This window comes from Heptranchias perlo, chromosome 7, assembly GCF_035084215.1.
Source record: "Heptranchias perlo isolate sHepPer1 chromosome 7, sHepPer1.hap1, whole genome shotgun sequence".
Lineage (NCBI taxonomy): Eukaryota > Metazoa > Chordata > Chondrichthyes > Hexanchiformes > Hexanchidae > Heptranchias > Heptranchias perlo.
The window spans coordinates 50,100,346-50,123,302 of record NC_090331.1 but is presented as its reverse complement, the minus strand read 5'-3'; the positions used below and the strand labels follow the sequence as shown (position 1 = coordinate 50,123,302).

General features: G+C 42.0%; 1 protein-coding gene across 13 annotated transcripts in view; it reads left to right on the top strand.

The window, feature by feature from the left end:
• myo3b (myosin IIIB) overlaps window positions 1-22,957 on the top strand; it is a 494,517-nt gene that overhangs the window by 148,825 nt on the left and 322,735 nt on the right. For 11 of the 13 annotated variants that reach the window (XR_010963429.1, XR_010963430.1, XM_067987492.1 and 8 more), the window contains 3 exons: window positions 726-791; window positions 13,038-13,190; window positions 16,296-16,401. Coding sequence is in view for 11 of the 13 variants with exons in the window: in XM_067987492.1 (XP_067843593.1) it covers window positions 726-791; window positions 13,038-13,190; window positions 16,296-16,401 (325 nt within the window). In the remaining 2 variants the exon portion in view is untranslated. The remainder of the gene's footprint in view (window positions 1-725; window positions 792-13,037; window positions 13,191-16,295; window positions 16,402-22,957) is intronic. The other 2 variants (XM_067987493.1, XM_067987494.1) reach the window with 1 other exon arrangement.

Here is a 22,957-nt window from a genome sequence, read left to right as displayed (position 1 = left end):
AAGAGTAAATTTTGCATAAATATTTTGTCTCATTTAAGAATAAATTTTGCATTTGATCATTCATTCCTCACAGCCTTTTAACATCTTGGCTGTGCTCTTTCAGCTTTTACTGTAATGAAAACAATTTCAGTTCTGTGAGTCCTTTCATAACTTACAGCTTTTAAGTAGCCATAATTTTTGCTCTCACTCTTGTTTGACCAATCCTATTTATCAATGTCCTTTTGAAAATGGAGTGCCCAAAATTGTGCGTACTATTTGAAATATTGTTGTGATAATGATTTATGCTGATTTTCAATAACATTTTTTGGCTTAAAGTCAAGTGGCATTGAGATTTATTTGAGAGTTTTATCAGCCTCATCGATCATAGTTTTATATTTCTGACATTTAACCAAGGTGCTTGTCAAAACATTTGCGAAGAGTTTGGTAAAATGTTATAAAATATGTTGAACCTTTTTAGGTTTTGGTTAATACATTTTCTCCATCACACTAGGTATATAAAAAAAGTAGGTTTATTTCCTTCAGAATTGTTGTTTTCATTTTATTTTAATTTCAAATTGAAATTTCTCACAGTTTATTCATCTCAAATGAAGATTGCAGAGTTAGCGGTATGCAATTCTGTACTCAAGCAAGATCACCAGTTAACTACAGATGAAGGAATTAATCTAACCGTACAAAATAACAACTTCTTATAAACTGCCTTCTGATTTTTTAATTTTGTTTTTCAGAAACCCACCACCTACTTTGTTGCACCCGGAAAAATGGTGTAGAGGATTCAACCACTTCATTTCACAGTAAGTAATATTTCCTCAATTTGTTTGATAGATGTTCAGTGTCCAACTCATCTGCCAAAGATAGTACATCTACAGTATTGCTTCTTGATATAACAGGCGGCCGATCCGATATCTCCCATATTACACCATCGCAGAAAGTTAAAATTACCCCCATATGTCTATTAAATCAGTGAAAAACTGTAGAATGTACTTTTACATTCTGCATCTTTCTACAGGATTTATTTCCCCAGTTCAGCCACATGGCTGAGGGAGGGGCAGGACTGGCAGCTCAATGTTCCAGGGTACAGATGCTATAGAAAAGATAGAGCAGTAGGTAAGAGAGGAGGGGGAGTTGCGTTCTTGATTAGGGAGAACATCACGGCAGTAGTGAGAAGGGATATATCCGAGGGTTCGCCCACTGAGTCAATATGGGTAGAACTGAAAAATAAGAAGGGAGAGATCACTTTGATAGGATTGTACTACAGACCCCCAAATAGTCAACGGGAAATTGAGGAGCAAATATGTAAGGAGATTACAGACAGCTGCAAGAAAAATAGGGTGGTAATAGTAGGGGACTTTAACTTTCCCAACATTGACTGGGACAGCCATAGCATTAGGGGCTTGGATGGAGAGAAATTTGTTGAGTGTATTCAGGAGGAATTTCTCATTCAGGATGTGGATGGCCCGACAAGAGAGGGGGCAAAACTTGACCTCCTCTTGGGAAATAAGGAAGGGCAGGTGACAGAAGTGTTAGTGAGGGATCACTTTGGGACCAGTGATCATAATTCCATTAGTTTTCAGATAGCTATGGAGAATGATAGGTCTGGCCCGAAAGTTAAAATTCTAAATTGGGGAAAGGCCAATTTTGATGGTATTAGACAGGAACTTTCAGAAGTTGATTGGGAGAGTCTGTTGGCGGGCAAAGGGATGTTTGGTAAGTGGGAGGCTTTCAAAAGTGTGTTAATCAGGGTTCAGGGTAAGCGCATTCCTTATAAAGTGAAGGGCAAGGCTGGTAGAAGTAGGGAACCTTGGATGACTCGGGAGATTGAGGCCCTAGTCAAAAAGAAGAAGGAGGCATATGACGTGCATAGACAGCTGGGATCAAGTGGATCCCTTGAAGAGTATAGAGATTGCCGGAGTAGAGTTAAGAGAGAAATCAGGAGGGCAAAAAGGGGTCATGAGATTGCTTTGGCAGATAAGGCAAAGGAGAATCCAAAGAGCTTCTACAAATACATAAAGGGCAAAAGAGTAACTAGGGAGAGAGTAGGGCCTCTTAAGGATCAACAAGGTCATCTAGGTGCGGAACCACAAGAGATGGGTGAGATCCTAAATGAATATTTCACATCGTTATTTACGGTTGAGAAAGGCATGGATGTTCGGGAACTTGGGGAAATAAATAGTGATGTCTTGAGGAGTGTACATATTACAGAGAGGGAGGTGCTGGAAGTCTTAACGCGCATCAAGGTAGACAAATCTCCGGGACCTGATGAAATGTATCCCAGGACATTATGGGAAGTTAGGGAGGAAATTGTGAGTCCCCTAGCAGAGATAATTGAATCATCAACAGCTACAGGTGAGGTGCCTGAAGATTGGAGGGTAGCAAATGTTGTGCCTTTGTTTAAGAAGGGTGGCAGGGAAAAGCCTGGGAACTACCGACTGGTGAGCCTGACATCTGTAGTGGGTAAGTTGTTAGAGGGTATTCTGAGAGACAGGATCTACAGGCATTTGGAGAGGCAGGGACTGATTAGGAACAGTCAGCATGGTTTTGTGAGAGGAAAATCATGTCTCACGAATTTGATTGAGTTTTTTGAAGGGGTAACCAAGAAGATAGATGAGGGCTGTGCAGTAGACGTGGTCTACATGGACTTCAGCAAAGCCTTTGACAAGGTATCGCATGGTAGGTTGTTACATAAGGTTAAATCTCAAGGGATCCAAGGTGAGGTAGCCAATTGGATACAAAATTGGATTGACGACAGAAGACAGAGGGTGGTTGTGGAGGGTTGTTTTTCAAACTGGAAGCCTGTGACCAGCGGTGTGCCTCAGGGATCGGTGCTGGGTCCGCTGTTATTTGTTATTTATATGAATGATTTGGATGAGAATTTAGGAGGCATGGATAGTAAGTTTGCAGATGACACCAAGATTGGTGGCATTGTGGACAGTGAAGAAGGTTATCTAGGATTGCAACGGGATCTTGATAAATTGGGCCAGTGGGCCGATGAATGGCAGATGGAGTTTAATTTAGATAAATATGAGGTGATGCATTTTGGTAGATCGAATCGGGCCAGGACCTACTCTGTTAATGGTAGGGCGTTGGGGAGAGTTATAGAACAAAGAGATCTAGGAGTACAGGTTCATAGCTCCTTGAAAGTGGAGTCACAGGTGGATAGGGTGGTGAAGAAGGCATTCAGCATGCTTGGTTTCATTGGTCAGAACATTGAATACAGGAGTTGGGATGTCTTGTTGAAGTTGTACAAGACATTAGTAAGGCCACACTTGGAATACTGTGTACAGTTCTGGTCACCCTATTATAGAAAGGATATTATTAAACTAGAAAGAGTGCAGAAAATATTTACTAGGATGCTACCGGGACTTGATGGTTTGACTTATAGGGAGAGGTTAGACAGACTGGGACTTTTTTCCCTGGAGAGTAGGAGGTTAAGGGGTGATCTTATAGAAGTCTATAAAATAATGAGGGGCATAGATAAGGTAGATAGTCAAAATCTTTTCCCAAAGGTAGGGGAGTCTATAACGAGGGGGCATAGATTTAAGGTGAGAGGGGAGAGATACAAAAGGGTCCATAGGGGCAATTTTTTCACTCAAAGGGTGGTGAGTGTCTGGAACGAGCTGCCAGAGGCAGTAGTAGAGGCGGGTACAATTTTGTCTTTTAAAAAGCATTTGGACAGTTACATGGGTAAGATGGGTATAGAGGGATATGGGCCAAGTGCAGGCAATTGGGACTAGCTTAGTGGTATAAACTGGGCGACATGGACATGTTGGGCCGAAGGGCCTGTTTCCATGTTGTAAACTTCTATGATTCTATAAATTGTAGCCTTAGTAATGCAAAAGATACTGTGTAATGTAGCACTTAACACTTTCATTTTGGTGCTACAAATACACTGAAATTTACAAAATGTAACAGTAGCAACCCTGAAGGCATTGTATGACAATGCTTCCTAAGACTGTACACGGGAAGAAGTGACATATCTAGTTGTAGAACAGTGTATTGTGTACTGAATCTGAGAGCATTACAACAAAATTGGTTTAACAACTGGCATGCATTGTGTGTATAACTATTGCAATCAAACTAGTGAATGTTGTCCATAATATGTTCCTATTTTTGATGAGCTTAGAACATCTGTAGGAGAGAATCAGGAGAAGAATTAAAAATCATTGCCTCGAGGTGCCTAAACAGTAGGAAGAACTCCCTAGAGAGAAAATGGAAAAACAGAATAACAGATTCGGATAGTCACAAAGTTTACATTTTCTGGATGTGTTGACTTTACCTTAATATATTTTTAATTCAAATGCTGAGAGATTGCTTCCCCGGCTAGAGAGTCTAGAACTAGGGAGCATAGTCACGGGATAAGGGGTCGGCCATTCAAGATTGAGATGAGGAGGAATTTCTTCATGCAGAGAGTTGTGAATCTTTGGAATTCTCCACCCCAAAGGGCTGTGGATGCTAAGTCATTGAATATAAAGTCATTGAATATATTCAAAGTTGAGATGGATAGATTTTTGGACTGTAGGGGAATCAAGGGATATGGAGATCAGGCGGGAAAGTGGAGTTGAGGTTGAAGATCAGCTGTGATCTTATTGAATGGAGGAGCAGGCTCGAGGGGCAGTATGACCTACTCCTGCTCCTATTTCTTATGTTCTCTCCTCATTCCTCCCACCGAAATGCATAACCCTGCATTCCTCCATGTTAAATTTCATCAGACACGCGTCCGCCCATGCCACGAGGTCCAATCAAACTGAAACTTAAAGTAAAACTAAATGAGGATATTAGTATCATAATCAATTATACAGCATACATCTTGCGATGTCCACTGGTCACAGAAGGCCTCGAGCATACCGGTGGACACTGCGTGGTCTCTATCCAGGGTCACCCAGGTGCAGACAAGACCGTGGAAGAGAAGCAGGAAGCCAGAGCAACCCCCATCATGGGTTCCATGCCCTGGAATGCCATTTTGCCATCCGGCGGGGGGGGTCCCAATGGAAGGCTCTGTATTCGGGGTTCCTTCCCTGCACTACTGGGAACTTGAGGTGGAGAGTGAATGGCTGCTTTGACCAGGCCCAGGTGCAGACCCACAAGACAGTCCTCTGACTTTCTCCTCTTTCCCCGCCCCCCCGCTGGGTGGATGAAGATCAAATGCATAGGACTGAAATGGGGCCAAAAGTTGAGGAGCAGCCCCTATAAATAGCAAAATGGGGGCTGCAAACTCTCACACCATGTAAATCAGGCCAGAGACAGCAAGGAAGAGATACCCCATGAATTGCGAATCACCACAAGTTGTTGGCCAATTTGCGTATTAATAACCGCATGCATCATTCAGGCGCCGTTATTTTTTCAGCAAAATCTGGCCTGATGAGTGACTTAAATTTACCCTGGATATTCAATATAACAACATTGTCCATTTCAAAACTGTAAAACCATCTAAGTGGCAGATGTTGCTGTTAGCTTCATGAAAACGGCATCTTGCGCTTAACCTTCCCATGATTTTCATGAAGTTGCTGCATTTGTAACTTAATTTCCCATTAAACATGCCACAGAAAGTTAAGTCTAGTAATTAATAGGGTAAGTATCCTTTTAATGACATGATAATTGTTAATGACTGCCAATCAACCACTCTTATCCAGAAAATGGAGTTATGTGTGGAGTCTCATTCTTTCAGGTTGTGAATTATTTTAGGAGATTTTAAAAATGTCAAATTTTACATTTAAAATTTTTTTTCTTACTTTTCCTTTTCTGTCTCTTTTTTCTCTCTTTCCTCTCTTTCTTAATCCAATCTTTCTTTCCCTCTCTTTATTTCTCATTCTGTACCTGATTTGACATTGAATTCACCCACTTTAATTCATCCCCCTTCTCAGTCTTTCTCCTGTTTATTTCTCAATCCTTAAATCTCATTGGTTAAGGCGATACACTGTTTGTGTGATTGGTGAGTAACAGGACAGTTATTAGCTTGCACTTCCAGCAATTTTGTGGGGAAAAAGTTTAAAACCTAAACGTGCACGAACAAGTCTAATTAACAGGGCACGCTACGAGATGCCCTGCTGCAGCAAAATATGGTCCCTCACCTTTTACCTGTGGAAACTAGAAGATTTCAGTGCAACATTATTGGATTAATAGTGCTTATTCTGTATGATTATGTAATAATCAACCTTCTACATATATTATAACTGCTCTTGCTTGTGATTTTTGCTCTTATCTTTAATTAACTCTAGCTTTTTTGTATTGCTTTATTTTCCAAAAGAAATTACACTTTTTGTTCTGGAAGGAAATCAGGCCTATTCATTGATTTTTCACTTTTGGAATAGATGAGATTCACTGACTCCCCAAAGCCATTGAAGGGTTGACAGGCAAGGTCCCTAAATACCTATGACTTTGTGGTAGTAGTGTCCACTTGAGTGGAAGCATCTGTTTTTCTGCATTCAAGAAGTTCATCAAGTTCCTTGAGACACCATCAAAAATGTGTTATGTACAATAGGCAAATAGGAAGTAAAATATTCAGAGCGTGATGGTTGAATCATCTTCCTCTGTAGAGGGTACTTTGATCCTGATGTACATTGCAGCATTGGAGTATCCTATGTGGTGTTGTATTTACTTGCTCCATTAAGAAATGCCTTTAGCAACATTATTTAACTTGAGTGGATTTTCATAGCTTTCCAAATACATAAAGAAAGTGAACTCTGTGTAAAATTCCTCAATTTTCAGCTAAATCATGTGTAATTTTGTGTTGATTCTTACTAGCAGTAATATTTAGCAAACCCAGAAACTCACAATAAACTGGTTATTGTTCTATTTTTCATAATGATAACGTTAAGCTCCACAAAATAACTTTATCCTATTTCTAATAATTGACCCATTTATATGTGGTGCATTTGTCAGCATATGAATTTTGATCACTTTGTTTTTACCAATTAAAAGTACAGTATAAAATGTATCCATACATTAGAGCTTTTCATAATGATGCCTCAAGTTAAATGTAATGGTAATTTCATTGCCTGATTTACTCCAGATGGCCCTTATCATTTTCAGAACAATTCATAGTTCTATGCCTTTTCAATGACAGATATCAAACACGATACAAATCTTCCACTTAGCCTAGCTCCCAAATCTGCAGTATCTTATTTCTTGATGTGGAGATGCCGGTGATGGACTGGGGTGGACAAATATAAGGAGACGCACAACACCTGGTTATAGTCCAACAGCTTCATTTGAAATCACAAGGTTTTGGAGCTTTGCTCCTTCGTCAGGTGAAGTGAAGAGATGCATATAGGCACAGCATATATAGTCAGAGAACAATGCCTGGTGATTACAGATAATCTTTCTAACTGCCCTTTATCACACCTCGGCAGAGAGATATTCACAGCAATCAAAGGAGTGAATGGTGTTCAAACAGGTTAGTCAGGGAAACATTACATCCAAGAATACTGAGGTGGGGTCACAAGGGGTCAAATGTAGCAGATCATCCAGACTCAAGTCGTAATTGGCTTGTTCTCCATACACAGATGCGGCCGGACCTGCTGCGATTTCCAGCAAAAAAAAGTTATCTGTTTTTAATACAAACCCCAGCATCTGCTATATTTGACCCCTTGTGACCCCACCTCAGTATTCTTGGATGTAATGTTTCCCTGACTAACCTGTTTGAACACCATTCACTCCTTTGATTGCTGTGATTATCTCTCTGCCGAGGTGTGATAAAGGGCAGTTAGAAAAATTATCTGTAATCACCAGGCATTGTTCTCTGACTATATATGCTGTGCCTATATGCATCTCTTCACTTCACCTGACGAAGGAGCAAAGCTCCGAAAGCTTGTGATTTCAAATAAAGCTGTTGGACTATAATCAGGTGTTGTGCGTCTCCTTACATCTTATTTCTTGCCACTGAAGGTATATGGATTGTAGATTGAGTAAGATGTAAGGGTGCTTGAGCTGCCAGCTTAATCTTTTACCAGATCCTTCTGCTGGTCTTAGTGAGTCTGGCAAATTTACCCTGGACTTGCCATTGGCTGTGTAAGACCTTTGCGTCGGTTGCTGGTGGTCCTAGCATGTCACTTTGTGCAATATAAAAACAGCTTTTAACGTTCAAATGGTGGCTGATCTCAGATCAGAATGATTTGTTGATTTAAATTGCAGATGGTTTCATTGATTTAGATTTTTAAAAATCTTGCTTTGATATAACACCTTATCATGTCTCTGAAACGTCTCAAGGAACTTCACATACAACGAATTTCATTATCCATTATTGTTGTTATGTGAGTAAAACTAGCAGCCATTTTGCGCACAGCAAGTCCTCTCAAACAGCAATGAGATGGATTGCCAGTTAATCTGTTTTGATGGTATCAGTTGATGGAACAATGTTGGCTAGTGCACAAAAAGCAGGGTTTTCCTGCCACATAAAGAGCAAGTTTGCTCCATTATGAATACATTGTACTAAATGGGTTGCAAACTCATTTAATCTCTATATACAAATTGTCTTGACATACTTCCACTTATTTATGGGATGTTACACACCTATCAACTATTTTAATTGGGTTTATGCATAAAGTATTTGAGTGATTTGTTATTAATTGATCTTCTGTAGTGTTTCACATGGGGAGTCAAGACCAAGTGCAGTATTCAAGTCAAGCAGATATAAAGGGTGAGAGTTGCAAAAGTCTTTTGGGGGGGGGAGGGGGAGATGTTGGGGTCACAATTCTCAATATGGAGGTGGGGTTTTCTGGCAAAACCATTGGTGCAATTAATTTACTAACTGAGGAAAGAGGTGGAGTACCAGCAGCACAATAAAGTTACTGAGAGTGCTGGGGGGTGGGGGGAATTGTTGGAATGGTTACTGAATGCAGCAGCAGTGAAGGGGTGTTCAGGTCCACTCTATGCTTACTCGTGAGGGACTGACTGTTGGACATTACTCAGCATGGGGAGGCTATGGCGGTATCCAAAATTAACTAGGAGGGAGCAAACTGATCTTACTATCTGGAGTGTGGATTAAGGAGACAGAATAAATTTACTTACGATCTTATTAACAGGGGTGTGGGTTATGGGGACACAATCAGCTTACCTAGCTTTGAGGGGGGGGGAGGAGAAGGTTGGGGTTCAGGACCTCTGACAGTAAGTGTGCTATCAGAGTTCGCTTTACAAAGTAAACAAAGCGATTCTAGTGCTGAAAGAGATATGATAATTACCCTGGTGAGGGAGGGTTGCTAAATGACTATGACTGCTGAATGCCTGTTGTCAGTTGCTATAAATCTTTGAAGACTAACTTCAGAGCCTGCACATAGGTGTGTTGTTCCTTTAACATCCTGCTTTTCAGGCAATTACCCATGAGCTTTAGGTCTCGCAAATTCAAAGTCATGCCAGCCTTCTCTTCGGCCTCTGCTGCAAAGGTGGCACATCCTCACCCACTCCCCACTCTTTCAGCTCTTTTATACTTTGTAAATCACCTGGTACCATATCCACATGAACACTATTTACATCCCTCCAGGTGAAAGTATCTGAGCTAATGCACGGGAGCGAAAAAGCAAGTGTCACAGGGTTTTGTGGTAGAAGAACATGGGGCAGAATATTTGTCCAGGAAATCAAATTGGCCTTCACATTAACGTCCTCTCCCTCTTCATCATCCTCTTCACCTTTGCCTCATAATCAAAGAGGAAGGAGTTATGTCTCTCCTCCACCTCCTCATCCTTATCATCTTCATCCCATCCCTCACCTCTGCCCTTCCGTTGCTGTAGTGGATCTTCAGGAAAAGAGGGTACAAGCTAAGAATGGGTGTGCATTATCCTCTTGAGTTTAAGGAGACAGAAAAGGAGGTAGACAATCGTTGCTTTGTGCTGCTTCATGGCAATTCTGTGGCAACAGTGTAGGTGTGCACCGACTAATCTGGCGCCAACATATGCTCCTTATCTCACCATCTACCATGGCAGAACAGAGTGCCACCCCATCAGCTGCAAGAACTGTTCCTCAGAGCTCCTTGATGTCAAGAATGTCCTTTTCAGTACCCTTCGTCTTGCAGTTATTGTCCACAAGAGTCATGTGCAACAGATTGAGTGAATTAGGTAAAGGGAGACAATTGAGGATTGCCTCTCAGTGGCACCAGACAGCTGATATAAAGTGAATGAAAGGGTTTTCAGGTTGTGCAAGCAAGTAAGTGCTGTCAAGGGGAAACGGCTACACATTCTACAAAATCCTTAGTTTCTGCCCCTTCTAATCAGAATGCTGTGTGAAGTGTTAGTTGTACAGTCCTTAATTTTAGAGGCTAGGAGATTAAACTGGAAGGAAAGAGAGAGTGGCCAGTTTGCCACCTTGACTGCCTTAATCAGGTCATTTCACTGGACTGCAGTTCTGGGGGTGAGAATGTTGGCACTCAGTGCCAGTGCCACACCCTCCACATGGTATGAGAATCATTTTGGTTTTTTTTCCTGTGCAGATACAGCAGTCTGTCTGTCCTCTGTTCTATTTCCTTGAGGGTTTGGAGGTCAGTGTTGGCGAAATTGGAACTCTTCTTTTGTTCCTCCTAGACATGCTCTTGCCTCTTTTCCGGCCATGTATCAGATGCTGCAGTAGCAAACCTTATTGAAAAGTACAGATGAGCTTATGCAGTGCTGATGGTAAACGCAGTGATCCAAACACTTTCCTACTTACCTGCTGTATCCCCAGCCTGCTGCTGCAATCTTCAGCCAGACTTGGCTTTTTAAAGGTTGCACTCTAATTTCCAATCACCCCCAGCACATTACTCCCGATTTACAAAGGATTTGTGCTGGAGATCCTCCAATTGATAAGCAAATGAATACGGAACATCGACGACCACAACTCCTGACACATTGGCAAATATCTGGTGCAGCTCATCGTGTGGAATTTTGAGAATGATATGTTTGTGTTTATGGATGATTTCCTATTCTGATCAAAACTCGGAAGTGTAGTCTGAGTTTAGATAATACGAGCTGCTAATACTTCCTTTTCTGTAACTGCCTTGTCTGTATTCTATTTCTGTCTATTCATAGGTGAATATTTTTTCCCAAATGTTGAAGAGCAGCTTTCCAATGCAGCCATCTGATTTACTAATAACAAAATGGCAGTTTACATCATTAAGGCATAGCAGCACAAACAATGTTATCAGCAACTGCAAGCTGCCTGCAAATTTTCAAGCCACATCACACAGAACCATATGTAGGTGTCTGCTCTTGTTCGTGGGTAATAAATGCTTTATCCTCAGCTTCCAATTATGGCAGCAAATAGCTGCTCAGTGTGACAAAATGGAAATGGTGTTTAGATGCCTAGTTGCTAGATTGCGGCAAATGGCTGCAACCTATGGTTAATGTAGTGACACTAATGAATTCTGAGAATTAATTTTCAGCTAAGAAAGCCTGATGAAGGCTGCCAGAATGTCAAACAAGATAAGGGATTGACTGTCACTGGGGTTTGAGTTTATTTGTTTTCTGCTGGTGTGCGATTGTTTCTGACCTCTCAAATTGGGAAGTGGTTGTGTGAGCTACATCATAAGCTGTCTGGCTGATGTCAGGTATTAACAAAACAAATTAATAATTACATACTACATAATTTAAATCTACAATTTCATCTTATTAAAGTAGAGCCCATAAACTTCATTTTTTCCATAATGAAAACATAAATTTTCAATGAATAATTTTAGAATGAAATAATAAAAATAATTTTATGACATTCACTGAATCAGAAATGTAACTGGTAATTTTGCAATGTTTATAGTGATGCAGTAATAGATAGCAAATGAATATAACTTTTTATATGCTGCCCATTTTATACAAAAAACATTGGCAAAGATCAGGTCTTTTATTAAATATATTTATGTCTCAAATGTTTATATGTCCTTTAAACATCAGACATGGCAGTCAGTAGTTGGAAACTATAAAATAAATTAATTGGAAAAAGCAGCAAAATGATTAATTTCTCTGCTTGGGTGGACTTGTTGATATGTATTATCAAATGCATGGAAAAGGTAGATGAGATAAATCACTATTCTTCAGCTTTATTGTGGCAAGCTGCAGTGTACAATAATGAGCATAAACAGCACCCTGCTTACATCACTGTCAAGAAAAATGCAGAAATAAATGTGTGAGATAGTGGCAACCAACACATAAACTGTAGCTGTAGTGCACATAGAGGATTATGTGGAATCTCCTTAGAGGATAGGGTGTTAGAGCGATTGTGAAATTGGGCTAATCAAAGGAGCAACCAATGATGCTAGCTGCTTATCGCTTGCCGGTACAATCATAGTTCAAGATATGATGTTTCAACTCTTCTTTAATGGTAGGTGAAGCTTATATAACTGTATAAATCTAATCTGTTTCTACATAAAATCGTGCTTGTTATATCTGTGGTAAACTTTCCACTATTACCTGAAATAGAAAGCCGTAAGCGCATGATATAATAATTGAGTCAGTAGTGAAGCTTGTAGTTTACATGGACATTTTAACTATAGATTGTATTTTGTAAAAAGGATTTACTAATGTTACAGTGGAAAAAAATGTGGATTGCCCTTTCCTATTTTAAGCAGCTTCCGAATGAGACCAAAAAAAGATCAGTAGTGAATCAACTATCTGACTTTCAATTCATTTGCTTAATATGAAAGCAGCCTATCTCAAGTTAAGCAACACTAATGTTCCAAACTATTGATCCAATTTGAAAGTTCTGAAATATTAAAATTATTTTGGCTTTTGATATTTTACAATCTTTGATTCTTTATAATTTTGGGTTTTTAGATACAATTTCTGCCCATTTTAATTCATGACTATATTTAACTAAAATATTAAAATGATAAAAACTAACAACATTCTTTTATCCTTCCTAAAATTTTTGCAGGATTTTGAAATTGTTTTATATGGGTTTATTGGATCATTTAAAAACATCATTAAATACCAAGAAGAATGTGATCAGATAGTGTACAACTTTGTAATGTATGTTCTCAGTTTGTGTAGGTTAATTGAATAATATGATAGTTCCTGCACTGATTACACAGTATTTAAACTACATGTCTGTTCAATATTTCTATTTGTCATTTTTTCCCCTTTCTCTAGATGTCTGATTAAAGACTTTGAGAAGCGTCCAACAGTTACACATTTGTTGGAACACCCATTTATTAAGCAAGCTCACAGGATAGATGTGACCCTACAGCAGCAGCTGGCTAATCTGATCAAAGTACAGCAACAGGAATGTTCAACAAAAATTAGGTATGACACAATAGTTTCAATATAATAGTTTGCACTGAGATATTTTGGAATTTAAAACCACTAATAGTAACCGAAAATATTATATAACTGAACAATTAAGTTTCATCACGCAGGTAATACAAGTGTGTTGCTAAATAATTCATAAGATTGTGATATATTTAAAGCAGGATATAGTCCAAGTCAGTCATAGAAATGTTATTTTCCAAAGTTACTAAATGAACAAGTCTGTATATTGTTTGTATTAATTCTATATGTTCATTGGTGTAGGAAGTTTTTGTTTACAGGTTGTTTTGTAGTACTTGGAAATGGCCAGTGAGTGGCAGGATGTAGCTGTTGTTGATAAAGGGTTATTTAGTAAAATAATTTTGAAGCACAGTGTATGATGTCGAATGTACTCAAGCTTTCCCTTTCAGGAGTTTTATTCTGGTTTCTAGTAATGTTTCAAATTTATCACTGTACACATACATGCAAAACCTGTGCTTTTATTTGCTTGGAATGTTAGACAGACTTTCAACAAATACGGGGCACCCAGAGCAGGCAGCCAGAATGATCTAAGAGCGATTCAACAACCTCAGCTTCAACAACATGAGCAATGCACCCAACAAAGAAAGAATATACCATCTAATCAAGCCCACATAAATTGTACTCCAGAACTGACTGTTTCAGGAGAAAATAATCACAACTGTACCTAATCAAGAGATGCAGAATAGGGCCATAGTAATCTCTGGCCTTGCACCAAATAGCCAAAAACCAACTACTCTGGGAAACCATCAAGGTAGTACTTGAAGAACAGTGGGACTAGAAACCCTGAGCAAAAGAGATGAATCGGAGATCATTGTACAAACCGTGATACAGGCTTGAGGTAAACTAAACAGTCTGTTGTCAGTGGGAGCAAAAAAAACTCTCTGATTCACAAAGACAAAATATTTTGAACGAGGGATTAAACCAAAAAAGTTCTTAGCTTATACTCTGCCACAAGCACAGAACAGAACTGCGGTATCCATTAAGAATGCAGAGGGTAAATTGACAAGGAGCTTGTGGCCATCAACACTTCACCCAGGCCACTCCTTAGGCATCATCCCATCACCATTCTAACCATCATTGTGTTGCTGGGCTGGCACTCTGCATTGCCACTCCAGTTGATGAACGGGTCTCGTTGTAGCAATGTTCTGCTGAGGAGTTTGGCAGTCAAACTTGGGTTGTGAGCCATAGAAGCAAGGCCTTGTCTCCCAGAAGCCATTCCGACACTTGACCGTCTTTCCTGAAAAGAGCTGAGATGCTGGAAATCTTTTTGACGAAAGTGTTGTGACAACTCCCTGAAAATTTGCCATTGACGTTCAGGATTCATTGTAGCTGGTCAAAGATAATTTGAAAATTGAGGGAGTGGAATCTGTTTCTGTTTAGGAAATTCATTGAGTCTGTAATAGGAGCCCAGTGTGCAATGTGGGAGCCATTTATTGGCCCTTGAACTTTGGGGAAATTAGCAACATGGAAGAACTGAATTTCCCTGTTGTGTTGCTGCCTAGGAGTAACCCCAAAATGGATGAATTACCTAGTTCTCTTGAATACGATATCAATGACCTGTGATATACCAGACCCTAGAGTGCACTGGGGGTAATTTGTAACTTTGAGTGATAGTGTAAAACGAGTGATATCGATTCAGCTGCCCGTTATACATCTCTTCCGATTTTCATTTCCATTGCGCTGGTGAAAGGGTGGGCAGAGGAAAGCGGCAGCTGGCCAGCAGGCGGACAATGAAAATTGGATGGTCCAGAGGCCGTTGGCTGGCACCAGGAGAAGGGTGCTGGCTTGGGGGAGGTGTGTTCCGAGGGTCTCACAGCTGGGGAGGAGGGATAGCCCCAGCAGAGGGCCAGATTTTCCTTGTAGGGCTCAGAGGAGCATTCCTGCTCTTGGCCCCACTGAGGAAAGTTTTTTGACTTACCGTCAGTAACCCTGGTTGCTTCCTGACAGCTTTATCTGGCGGGATCACCACAACAGACACCCTGTTCAAGTCTGGTTAAAATACCATCGGGGTCCCATGGACATAATGGGACCCTGATATGCATTTATTAATGAGGCAGCTGTCAGAGTCTGACGGGTCTCTCATCCACCACCAAAACCAGCAGCATTAAAATGGGGAATTGACAGGAATGGAGTGGGAAATGGAGCTGTTCCATTTTAACTGCTCCCTGTTCCTCTCCTGTCAATCGGGGAGTGTTGACATTCTCCTTATAATTTTCGTGTATATACATCGCAAAAACATAAATGGCTAAAATTGTGTTTTAACCAATCTAGGGGTTCGGATGATGACACAAGCTATTGTGAATTAATTTTGACTTGTGAATCCAGACTGATGTTTCTACTGGTGGCACACTTTCCAATATCCAAATGAACAGATGGTTGTTATGTTACGAATAGAGACACAACTATGATTTAACGTTTCCTGTATTCTGCATCTTTATTTATTTGTTGATTACTTTTTGCAATTTTTGATGACAAGGAAATGGGCAATCACAACAACAACAACAACAACAACGTGCATTTATATAGCGCCATTAACAGAGGCACTTCACAGGAGCGTTATCAAACAAAATTTGACACCGAGCCCCATAAAGAGGTGTTAGGTCAGGTGACCAAAAGCTTGGTCAAAGAGATAGGTTGTAAGGAGCATCTTAAAGGAGAGAGAGGTAGAGAGGTTTTAGGGAGGGAACTCCAGAGCTTAGGGCCTAGACAGCTGAAGGCACGGCCGCCAATGGTGGAGCGATTAAAATCGGGAATGCGCAAGAGGCAAGAATTGGAGGAGCGCAGAGATTTCAGAGGGTTGTAAGGCTGGAGGAGGTTACAGAGATAGGGAGAGGCAAGGCCTTGGAGGGATTTGAAAACAAGGAATAGAATCATATAGATAATTATATGATAATCATATAGAGAATTATAGGATTTCATAATTTACTCAAGTAAAACGAACAATTTTTGCAAAGTCCCAATTTATCTGCTGTAGTCATTGCAGCTGTATGCACTTTTAATTATAAAGATATATTCTTATCCATAGTGAATTATTACATATACAGTTGCTGGATATCACTGCTAATTTTCCTCTGTTTTAAGCAGGCAAGAGCACATCTGTACCAGAAAAAGTCACCATATGACAGCCTCAGAGGGTAGCAGTCAGGACATGACTGATGACTTGGTCGCCCTTGAATCCTTAGATGAGGTATACTTTTCAAAATTGTTTCTTAGTCTGAGGTAAACTTTACTATAATTTAGTTTCTGTATAATTGTTAATTCCCATAATATCTCTGTGGTACAATTGTAATTTAGTGAACAGATCAGCAGAAAAAAATGCAGAAAGCAAAATATTGCAGATGCTGGAAGTCTGAAATAAAAACAGACAATGCTGAGGGTAGCTTCTGACGAAAGGTCATTGACCTGAAACGTTAACTCAACTTTTCTCGCTTTCCATGGGTGTCTGACCTGCTGAGTGTTTCCCACATTTTCTATTACATTAGAAACGAACACAGCTTAGGTTGAGCTCCAGTTTCAGGAATAGCAAATTTTTAAACTTCTTGTGTCTCTCTCGTGACATTGCCCAATGGTAGTCTTGGGTGTGGAACACTGTTGTGATGTTCAGCCGCAAACCTGACCTGTGCCTTTAAGACCACTGCTCTAATTCCAGGTAGTTATAGTTACTTATAAAGTGCTAAGGACAATCAGAGGGCAGCTATAACTGCTTGCAAAATCCTGGCTACATGCCAGTGATTGACTTTCTTTCTCTTTTATTTAAATGTGACACGGATGTGGAACATCTTGAAGTAACGGACACGTTGGAGAAATCTTCTGCTTTAAGTCAGTATTGGAACTTTATAGCTAAGTTTATTCATTTCTTTAAAGTTTTGATATGCTGATTACATTTTAAATTTATTTTTTTAGAATTATACTCAGGGGGTACTGAGAAAGTTAGATGACTGCTGAAAGCCCTTACGAAAATGGTTTGAATGATTTTATTGGTTGGATTTGTAGTGTTCGGTGGTTTTTCACTGGAACCTTTTTGGTGTTTGGTGTGAGTATTTACTGGGAGATTTTGCTCCTTGCTGGTTGTTCCTTTATAGTTTACCTACATGCTTAGTAATAGTTGAGGCAATCAGAATCAGTCAGTTAACACACTGAGATTTTAAAAAGTAATGATTTCTTTCTTTTATGAATTTGATAATTAATTTCAGGTGTGACACTTTGCAAGTGTGATGACAGTTTCCCATTACCATGAACATACATTAGAAGCAAGATTTATAATTATATAAGTAGATTATGGAAGAAAGAATTTCTGTTCAAATGTAAGAAATGATACATGATATGTTCCCCCATCAAAGGAACAAAAGAGAAAGAAAAGCTTTACCCTGGGAGAAAGATATTGTGCTATTTGTCCAGTGATGTGAAGGAAAATAATTTAATATATTCCTAACTTTTTATTTTAGGCAAACTTTTTGCTACATTTGGTGGTGGAGGGGAGGAAGAGAGAATTTATTGTACTTTCTAACAATGAACCAAGGGTTACATGCAACGCTGTACTATAGCTTGCACACTTGTGATTAATTTATAGGGCAATATAAATTGCAGCCGAGCTGTTGATAATTTAGTATGACACTATCTTGAGGAGGCAGTGTCATACCATTTTGACTTTCCATTGGATGTAATATCACTGTGTGGAGCCAACTTTTGAACTGTAAAAATCAAATTTTAAAAAAGCCCAGCTTCATCTCTCTATCAACATTTATTTGTCTAAGTGTAGTTTCTATAATTTTCTTCTTTATGTAGTGTATGTAGTTTTCTTTATATTTGTTCATTTTTGTGCAGTGTGATTGTTGAGATAATCACATTCAACCAAAAAAAAAATCCTCCAAGACACTGAGAGCCTTAGAAGTTTGCAGTACAGAAGAAGGCCACTTTGTCCACCACATCTTTGCCGACTCTTTGCTAGAGCAGCCCAAAACAAATCCCACTGCCCTGCTCTGTCTGCATAGCCTTTTAACCTCTTTTGCTTCAAATGTTTGTCCACTTTTCTCTTAAAAGATGCAACAGGCTGCACCTCAACTACCCCCTGTGGCAAAGTGTCCCATGTTCTAACAGCCTTGTCACACTCTTAGTGATAATTTTAAATTCATGACCCTCGTGACTAACTCCTCCACTAGAGTCAGCAGCATTTTCTGTTTATTTTATGTCCCACTGATAGATTGGCTGTTTCTGCTGATGGGTATTGCAGAGGTTGGTATATTCAAACTGGAGGAGGGGGAGGAGCAATTTTGGAAGCAGAAGGCGAATGTCAGTCTTGTGTGATTTAGTGAGAAAGAAGGGTTGAGTATCACGCAAGTTAGCCAGCAGGTGAATATCGAGGCCACAACATTAAGCAGGGGAGAAATAGCACCATGGGATACTGCATTAATGTTAGAAAAGAGCCAAAACGGACAGTTGACTGTTTGCTAACATTCAGAATTCACTGGCCCTATGTATTCATATCAGCATGCGTACACAGAACTCTGCTTTCCCTGATCTTAGTGTGGTACAAGTGGGGCACTATAAATCTTTGCACCCCTCTTAAAGAGGTACCAGTATCTGCAATATAACTGGAGCATTCATGATAATTAAACCATTGTATGAAGATTTGCATTAAACCAGGCAGTGGGCCCAGCATAAGCGAGTACATAGTGGCAGGCTGACACAAAAGACTAAGGCCCCAATATTAGCGGAGAGGCAGGTTGGCAGGGGGGGCGCGATTGGGTGCGTGGCAAACCCGCATGAACCAAACTTGCTGTTTCCAACGCGATCGCATGTTGATTGATAGTGGTTAACGTCCTCTCCGGGTTTCACACCCGGCAGCTAGCCTGATTGACAGGCTGGGCCATCAGAAGCTGCAACGCGATGGGGGGGGTGGGAAAGAGAGAGATCCAGACATAATCCACCGCTGGACTGGAAGATCGGGAGGGAGAGGGGAACATCGGGAGGGTGAAGAGGGGGACATCGGAGCAGGTTTCAAAGGTAGGTGCATTTAGTGTCTTCACTTCTTTGCATGGTTTTTTATTTAGTTTCTTTTTCCCTGATCCGGCCCTTCACGCATGGTTTCACCAGGCGTGAATCAGAAGTGGTGGGCGAGCTAAAAGTTAAAAATCTTTCTAATCACTTCATCTGTCACAGGTAAAGTGCCTTAAGTACCTCAAGAGGTATATTTGGCTCTTTGACTGTCTTCCGGTTTCGGGTCACCTGCGCGCACACAGGTGAGTCCCTGGGAAACTTGGAAGCCGGCGGGTTGGAGCTGCCTTCTGAACCTGAACGGGATTTGCACGATTTTCAGAACCTTCCCGCCCCCAACGCACCTGCATTTGCCTCCTAAAATCACCCCCAAAGTGTCCTTTCTCAGTTGCAGATTTTAAAAGAAAAATTATGATTTTCCCATCAACAGAAAATGAGCACATAGAACTTCATTGTAGACACATTGGACTGAATTTTTAGGCCTCCCACCTGGCGGAAATGGGGCAGTAGAGCCCCGAAAATGGTGGGCAACGACCTACCACCCTGTTGCCCCCATTGCTGTAGCTATAGCAATGTTCCCCTGGGCCTACCACTAGGTGGCTCCATGAGTCAAACGTTGGGCCCATTAAAAATGCTAATCGGAGTCCTATAACGACACAGAGTAGAGGAGCAATGGTGTTTTTGATAACTCCATCCCAACATTGTACAGTACCTGCCCAACCTCATTATCCCACAGGAACAACGTTCTTTATGGACTGTCAGGCCAAATCTTACATTTGGGCCCAGCCAGCTTCAGTTTGATGAATTGGCTATTGAATGGGAATTCAAGACTTTTATCCTCGGTTCAGTGGTAGCACTCTCGCCTCTGAGTCAGAAGGTCATGGGTCCAAGCACACATTCAATGCAATACTGAAGGAATGCAGCATTGTTGGAGGAACTATTTTTTGTACAAGATGTGAAACAGAGGCCCTGTCTGCCTGCTCACGTGGACGTGGAAGATCCCACGGCATTATTCAAGGAAGACCAGGGAAAATCTCCTGGTGTCCTGGCCAACGTGCATCCCTCAACCAACACCACCAAAACAGACAAGCTGGTCACTTATCTCATTTGCTGTTTGTGAGACTTTGCTGTGTTCAAAATTAGCTGCCACACTTGCCTACGAAAACAATAGTGACTACACTTCAAAAAAAAAAGTAATTAATTGGCTGTGAAACACTTTGGGGCCGATTTTCGGATGGCCGAGCGGGTGCGTTGGGGGCGGGGGGCTCCTAAAATGGCGGAATCCCGGAGCGGGTTCGGAGTCTGGCTCCAACCCGCTGACTTCCGGGTTCCCCAGTAACACGTTCGGGTATGCACACAGCTCCCGAATGCGGGACTCCCACCAGCAATTAAAGCTGGCGGGATGCTGCTTTAGATAGTTAGATAGATAGTTGAGGTACTTGAGGGACCTCATTGAGTGGAGATTTTGGCAGGGGTACAATTTTGTAGGATCCTCAGTGTGTTTCCTCATGCTGGGAAACACTCCCTGTTGAAGCAGATGTGTTTCAGCCAGCAGCCAGTGGGAGATGCAAAGGATTATTTGACAGGTGGGGGGAAAACCTAATTTACTGCAGCAGGGCACTCTGTCACTTCAGACAAAGTTTTGGCTGCAACACCTTTGTCTTTCCACTCAAAATTATTAATTTATACCCTAAACTCTGCTGTACGAACACATTTACCTACTTTGCGGACCCCCTCAAACTCACACCGTCAAGATGGGGGGCACCATAGCTGCATTTATCACTTCATCCGAGGACAAGCAACCTCACCAGCCTCGCTAGGCACACCGTCCACCTCCGCCACGTGGAGCTCCACAACACAGTGTTGCGCCACAGGCACCTGCACAACAGCACAAAGGACACCAACAGAAAGAGTGATGTCGCAGGAGGCACTACCCTCGCAACAGGGTCTACAGACCGAGGCTCAGCTTCCTGGACCTCTCTGAGGAGCAGTACAAATGGAGGCTCAGAGTCAGTCGCCAGGTAGTTGCGGACATCTGCAGCCTCCTTCATGCCGAGCGGCTCCCGGCTGGGCTGAGCAGCATCTTCTTACCTGTCGCTGTCAAAGTCACCGCTGCCCTCAACTTCTTCGCCTCCGGACATTCCAGGGTGCCACCGGGGACATTGTCGGGGTCTCTGAGTCATCTGCACATAAGTGCATAAGGCAGATCACCGACGGCTTGTTTCACATGGCCTCGCACTATGTCTCAGCCAGACGAGAGGGCAGTGGGATACCATGCTGTGGCTGGCTTCCCAAGGGTGCAGGGTGTAATCGATTGCACCCATATAGCAATACGAGCACCTCCACACGAGCCAGGACTGTTCATCAACAGGAAGAGCTATCATTCTAGCAACACTCAGCTCGTTTGTGACCACCGCAAGAGATTCCTTCACGTGTGCGCCAGATACTCTGGCAGCTGTCACGATTCCTTCATCCTCCGGGAGTCCAATGTCCCGCCCCTCTTCAACGCACAGAACACCCGTAAGGGTTGGCTCCTCGGGAACAAGGGATACCCCCTGCACACGTGGCTCATGATACCTCTGAGGAACCCCATTACTGAGCAACAGCGTCGATATAACGACAGCCACATCGCTACCAGGTCTACAATTGAGCATGCTATAGGGCTGCTCAAGATGCACTTCAGGTGCCTTGATTGGTCTGCAGGAGCCCTTCAATACGCACCAGACAGGGTGGGACGCATTATAGTCGTGTGTTGTGCCCTGCACAACATGGCACAACAGAGAGGGGTGCCGCTGGAGGAGGCCCCATCCACATCTGCCATCCATATTGAGGAGGAGGAGGACGTAGAGGAGGAGGAGCAACCCATGGGCAGAACAGCGGCTCACCTGGCTGCTCGCGAAGCCAGGGAGTCACTGATATGTGAACGGTTCTCCAAACATCAGACAATGTGAAGAGTCCAGTCCTCACCACCTGGACAGAGCAGCGGCCACACCAGCCCCTGCCCCCTGCACAAAATAGTCGTGCAACTACACATACACCCACTGTAGAGTGACCCAATGGGTGGCATCAAGTGTGGGTGTTCATGGTGAACCTCATGAAAGGGGCTTATTACACAAGCCAGTCAAGAATGGCCAAGACGTGGCAGTAGTGGTGACAATAATAATATTTAATGTGCCATTAACAAATATCAAATATAAATAAAGAACATGACAAACCGTCAAACACCCTTGTGCATCCCCTTTGTGCTCAGAAAACCTTCGCCTTACGCTTACGAGTACTCCTACGTGGTGCCTCCCCTGTGGCTGCAGCAGAGGTAGTGGCAGGTTGCTCTTGTTCTTACCCTGACTGATTCGATGCTTTGGGCCTATGCCCTCTGGGTTTCGGTGCCCGTGAGGGCCCCTCCAAAGACTTCTCCACCTGCACCTGTGCAGGGGCAGACTCGGCCACCTGGAGAGGAGGCAGCATTGCAGGTACTGGTTGAGAGGGAGGCAACGGGTGAGACGTGGGGGTGCTTTGAGTGGCGTCCCCACTTCCATGTCCCCTTTCGCCATCTTCCCTCCCCGAGGCCAGGCCCACACCACTCCTACCACTCTGCTGGACGACAGTTTGGAGGGCATGTGTGAAGCCTTGTAAGGCCAGTGCCAGAGTATCTGCCCGCCTATTTAAGGCGGCAGAATATTGCTCACCCTGAGTCCGAAGGGCCGTTGTCAGGGCCTCAATGGACTCATTGGTGAGCCGTGCTTGAAGCT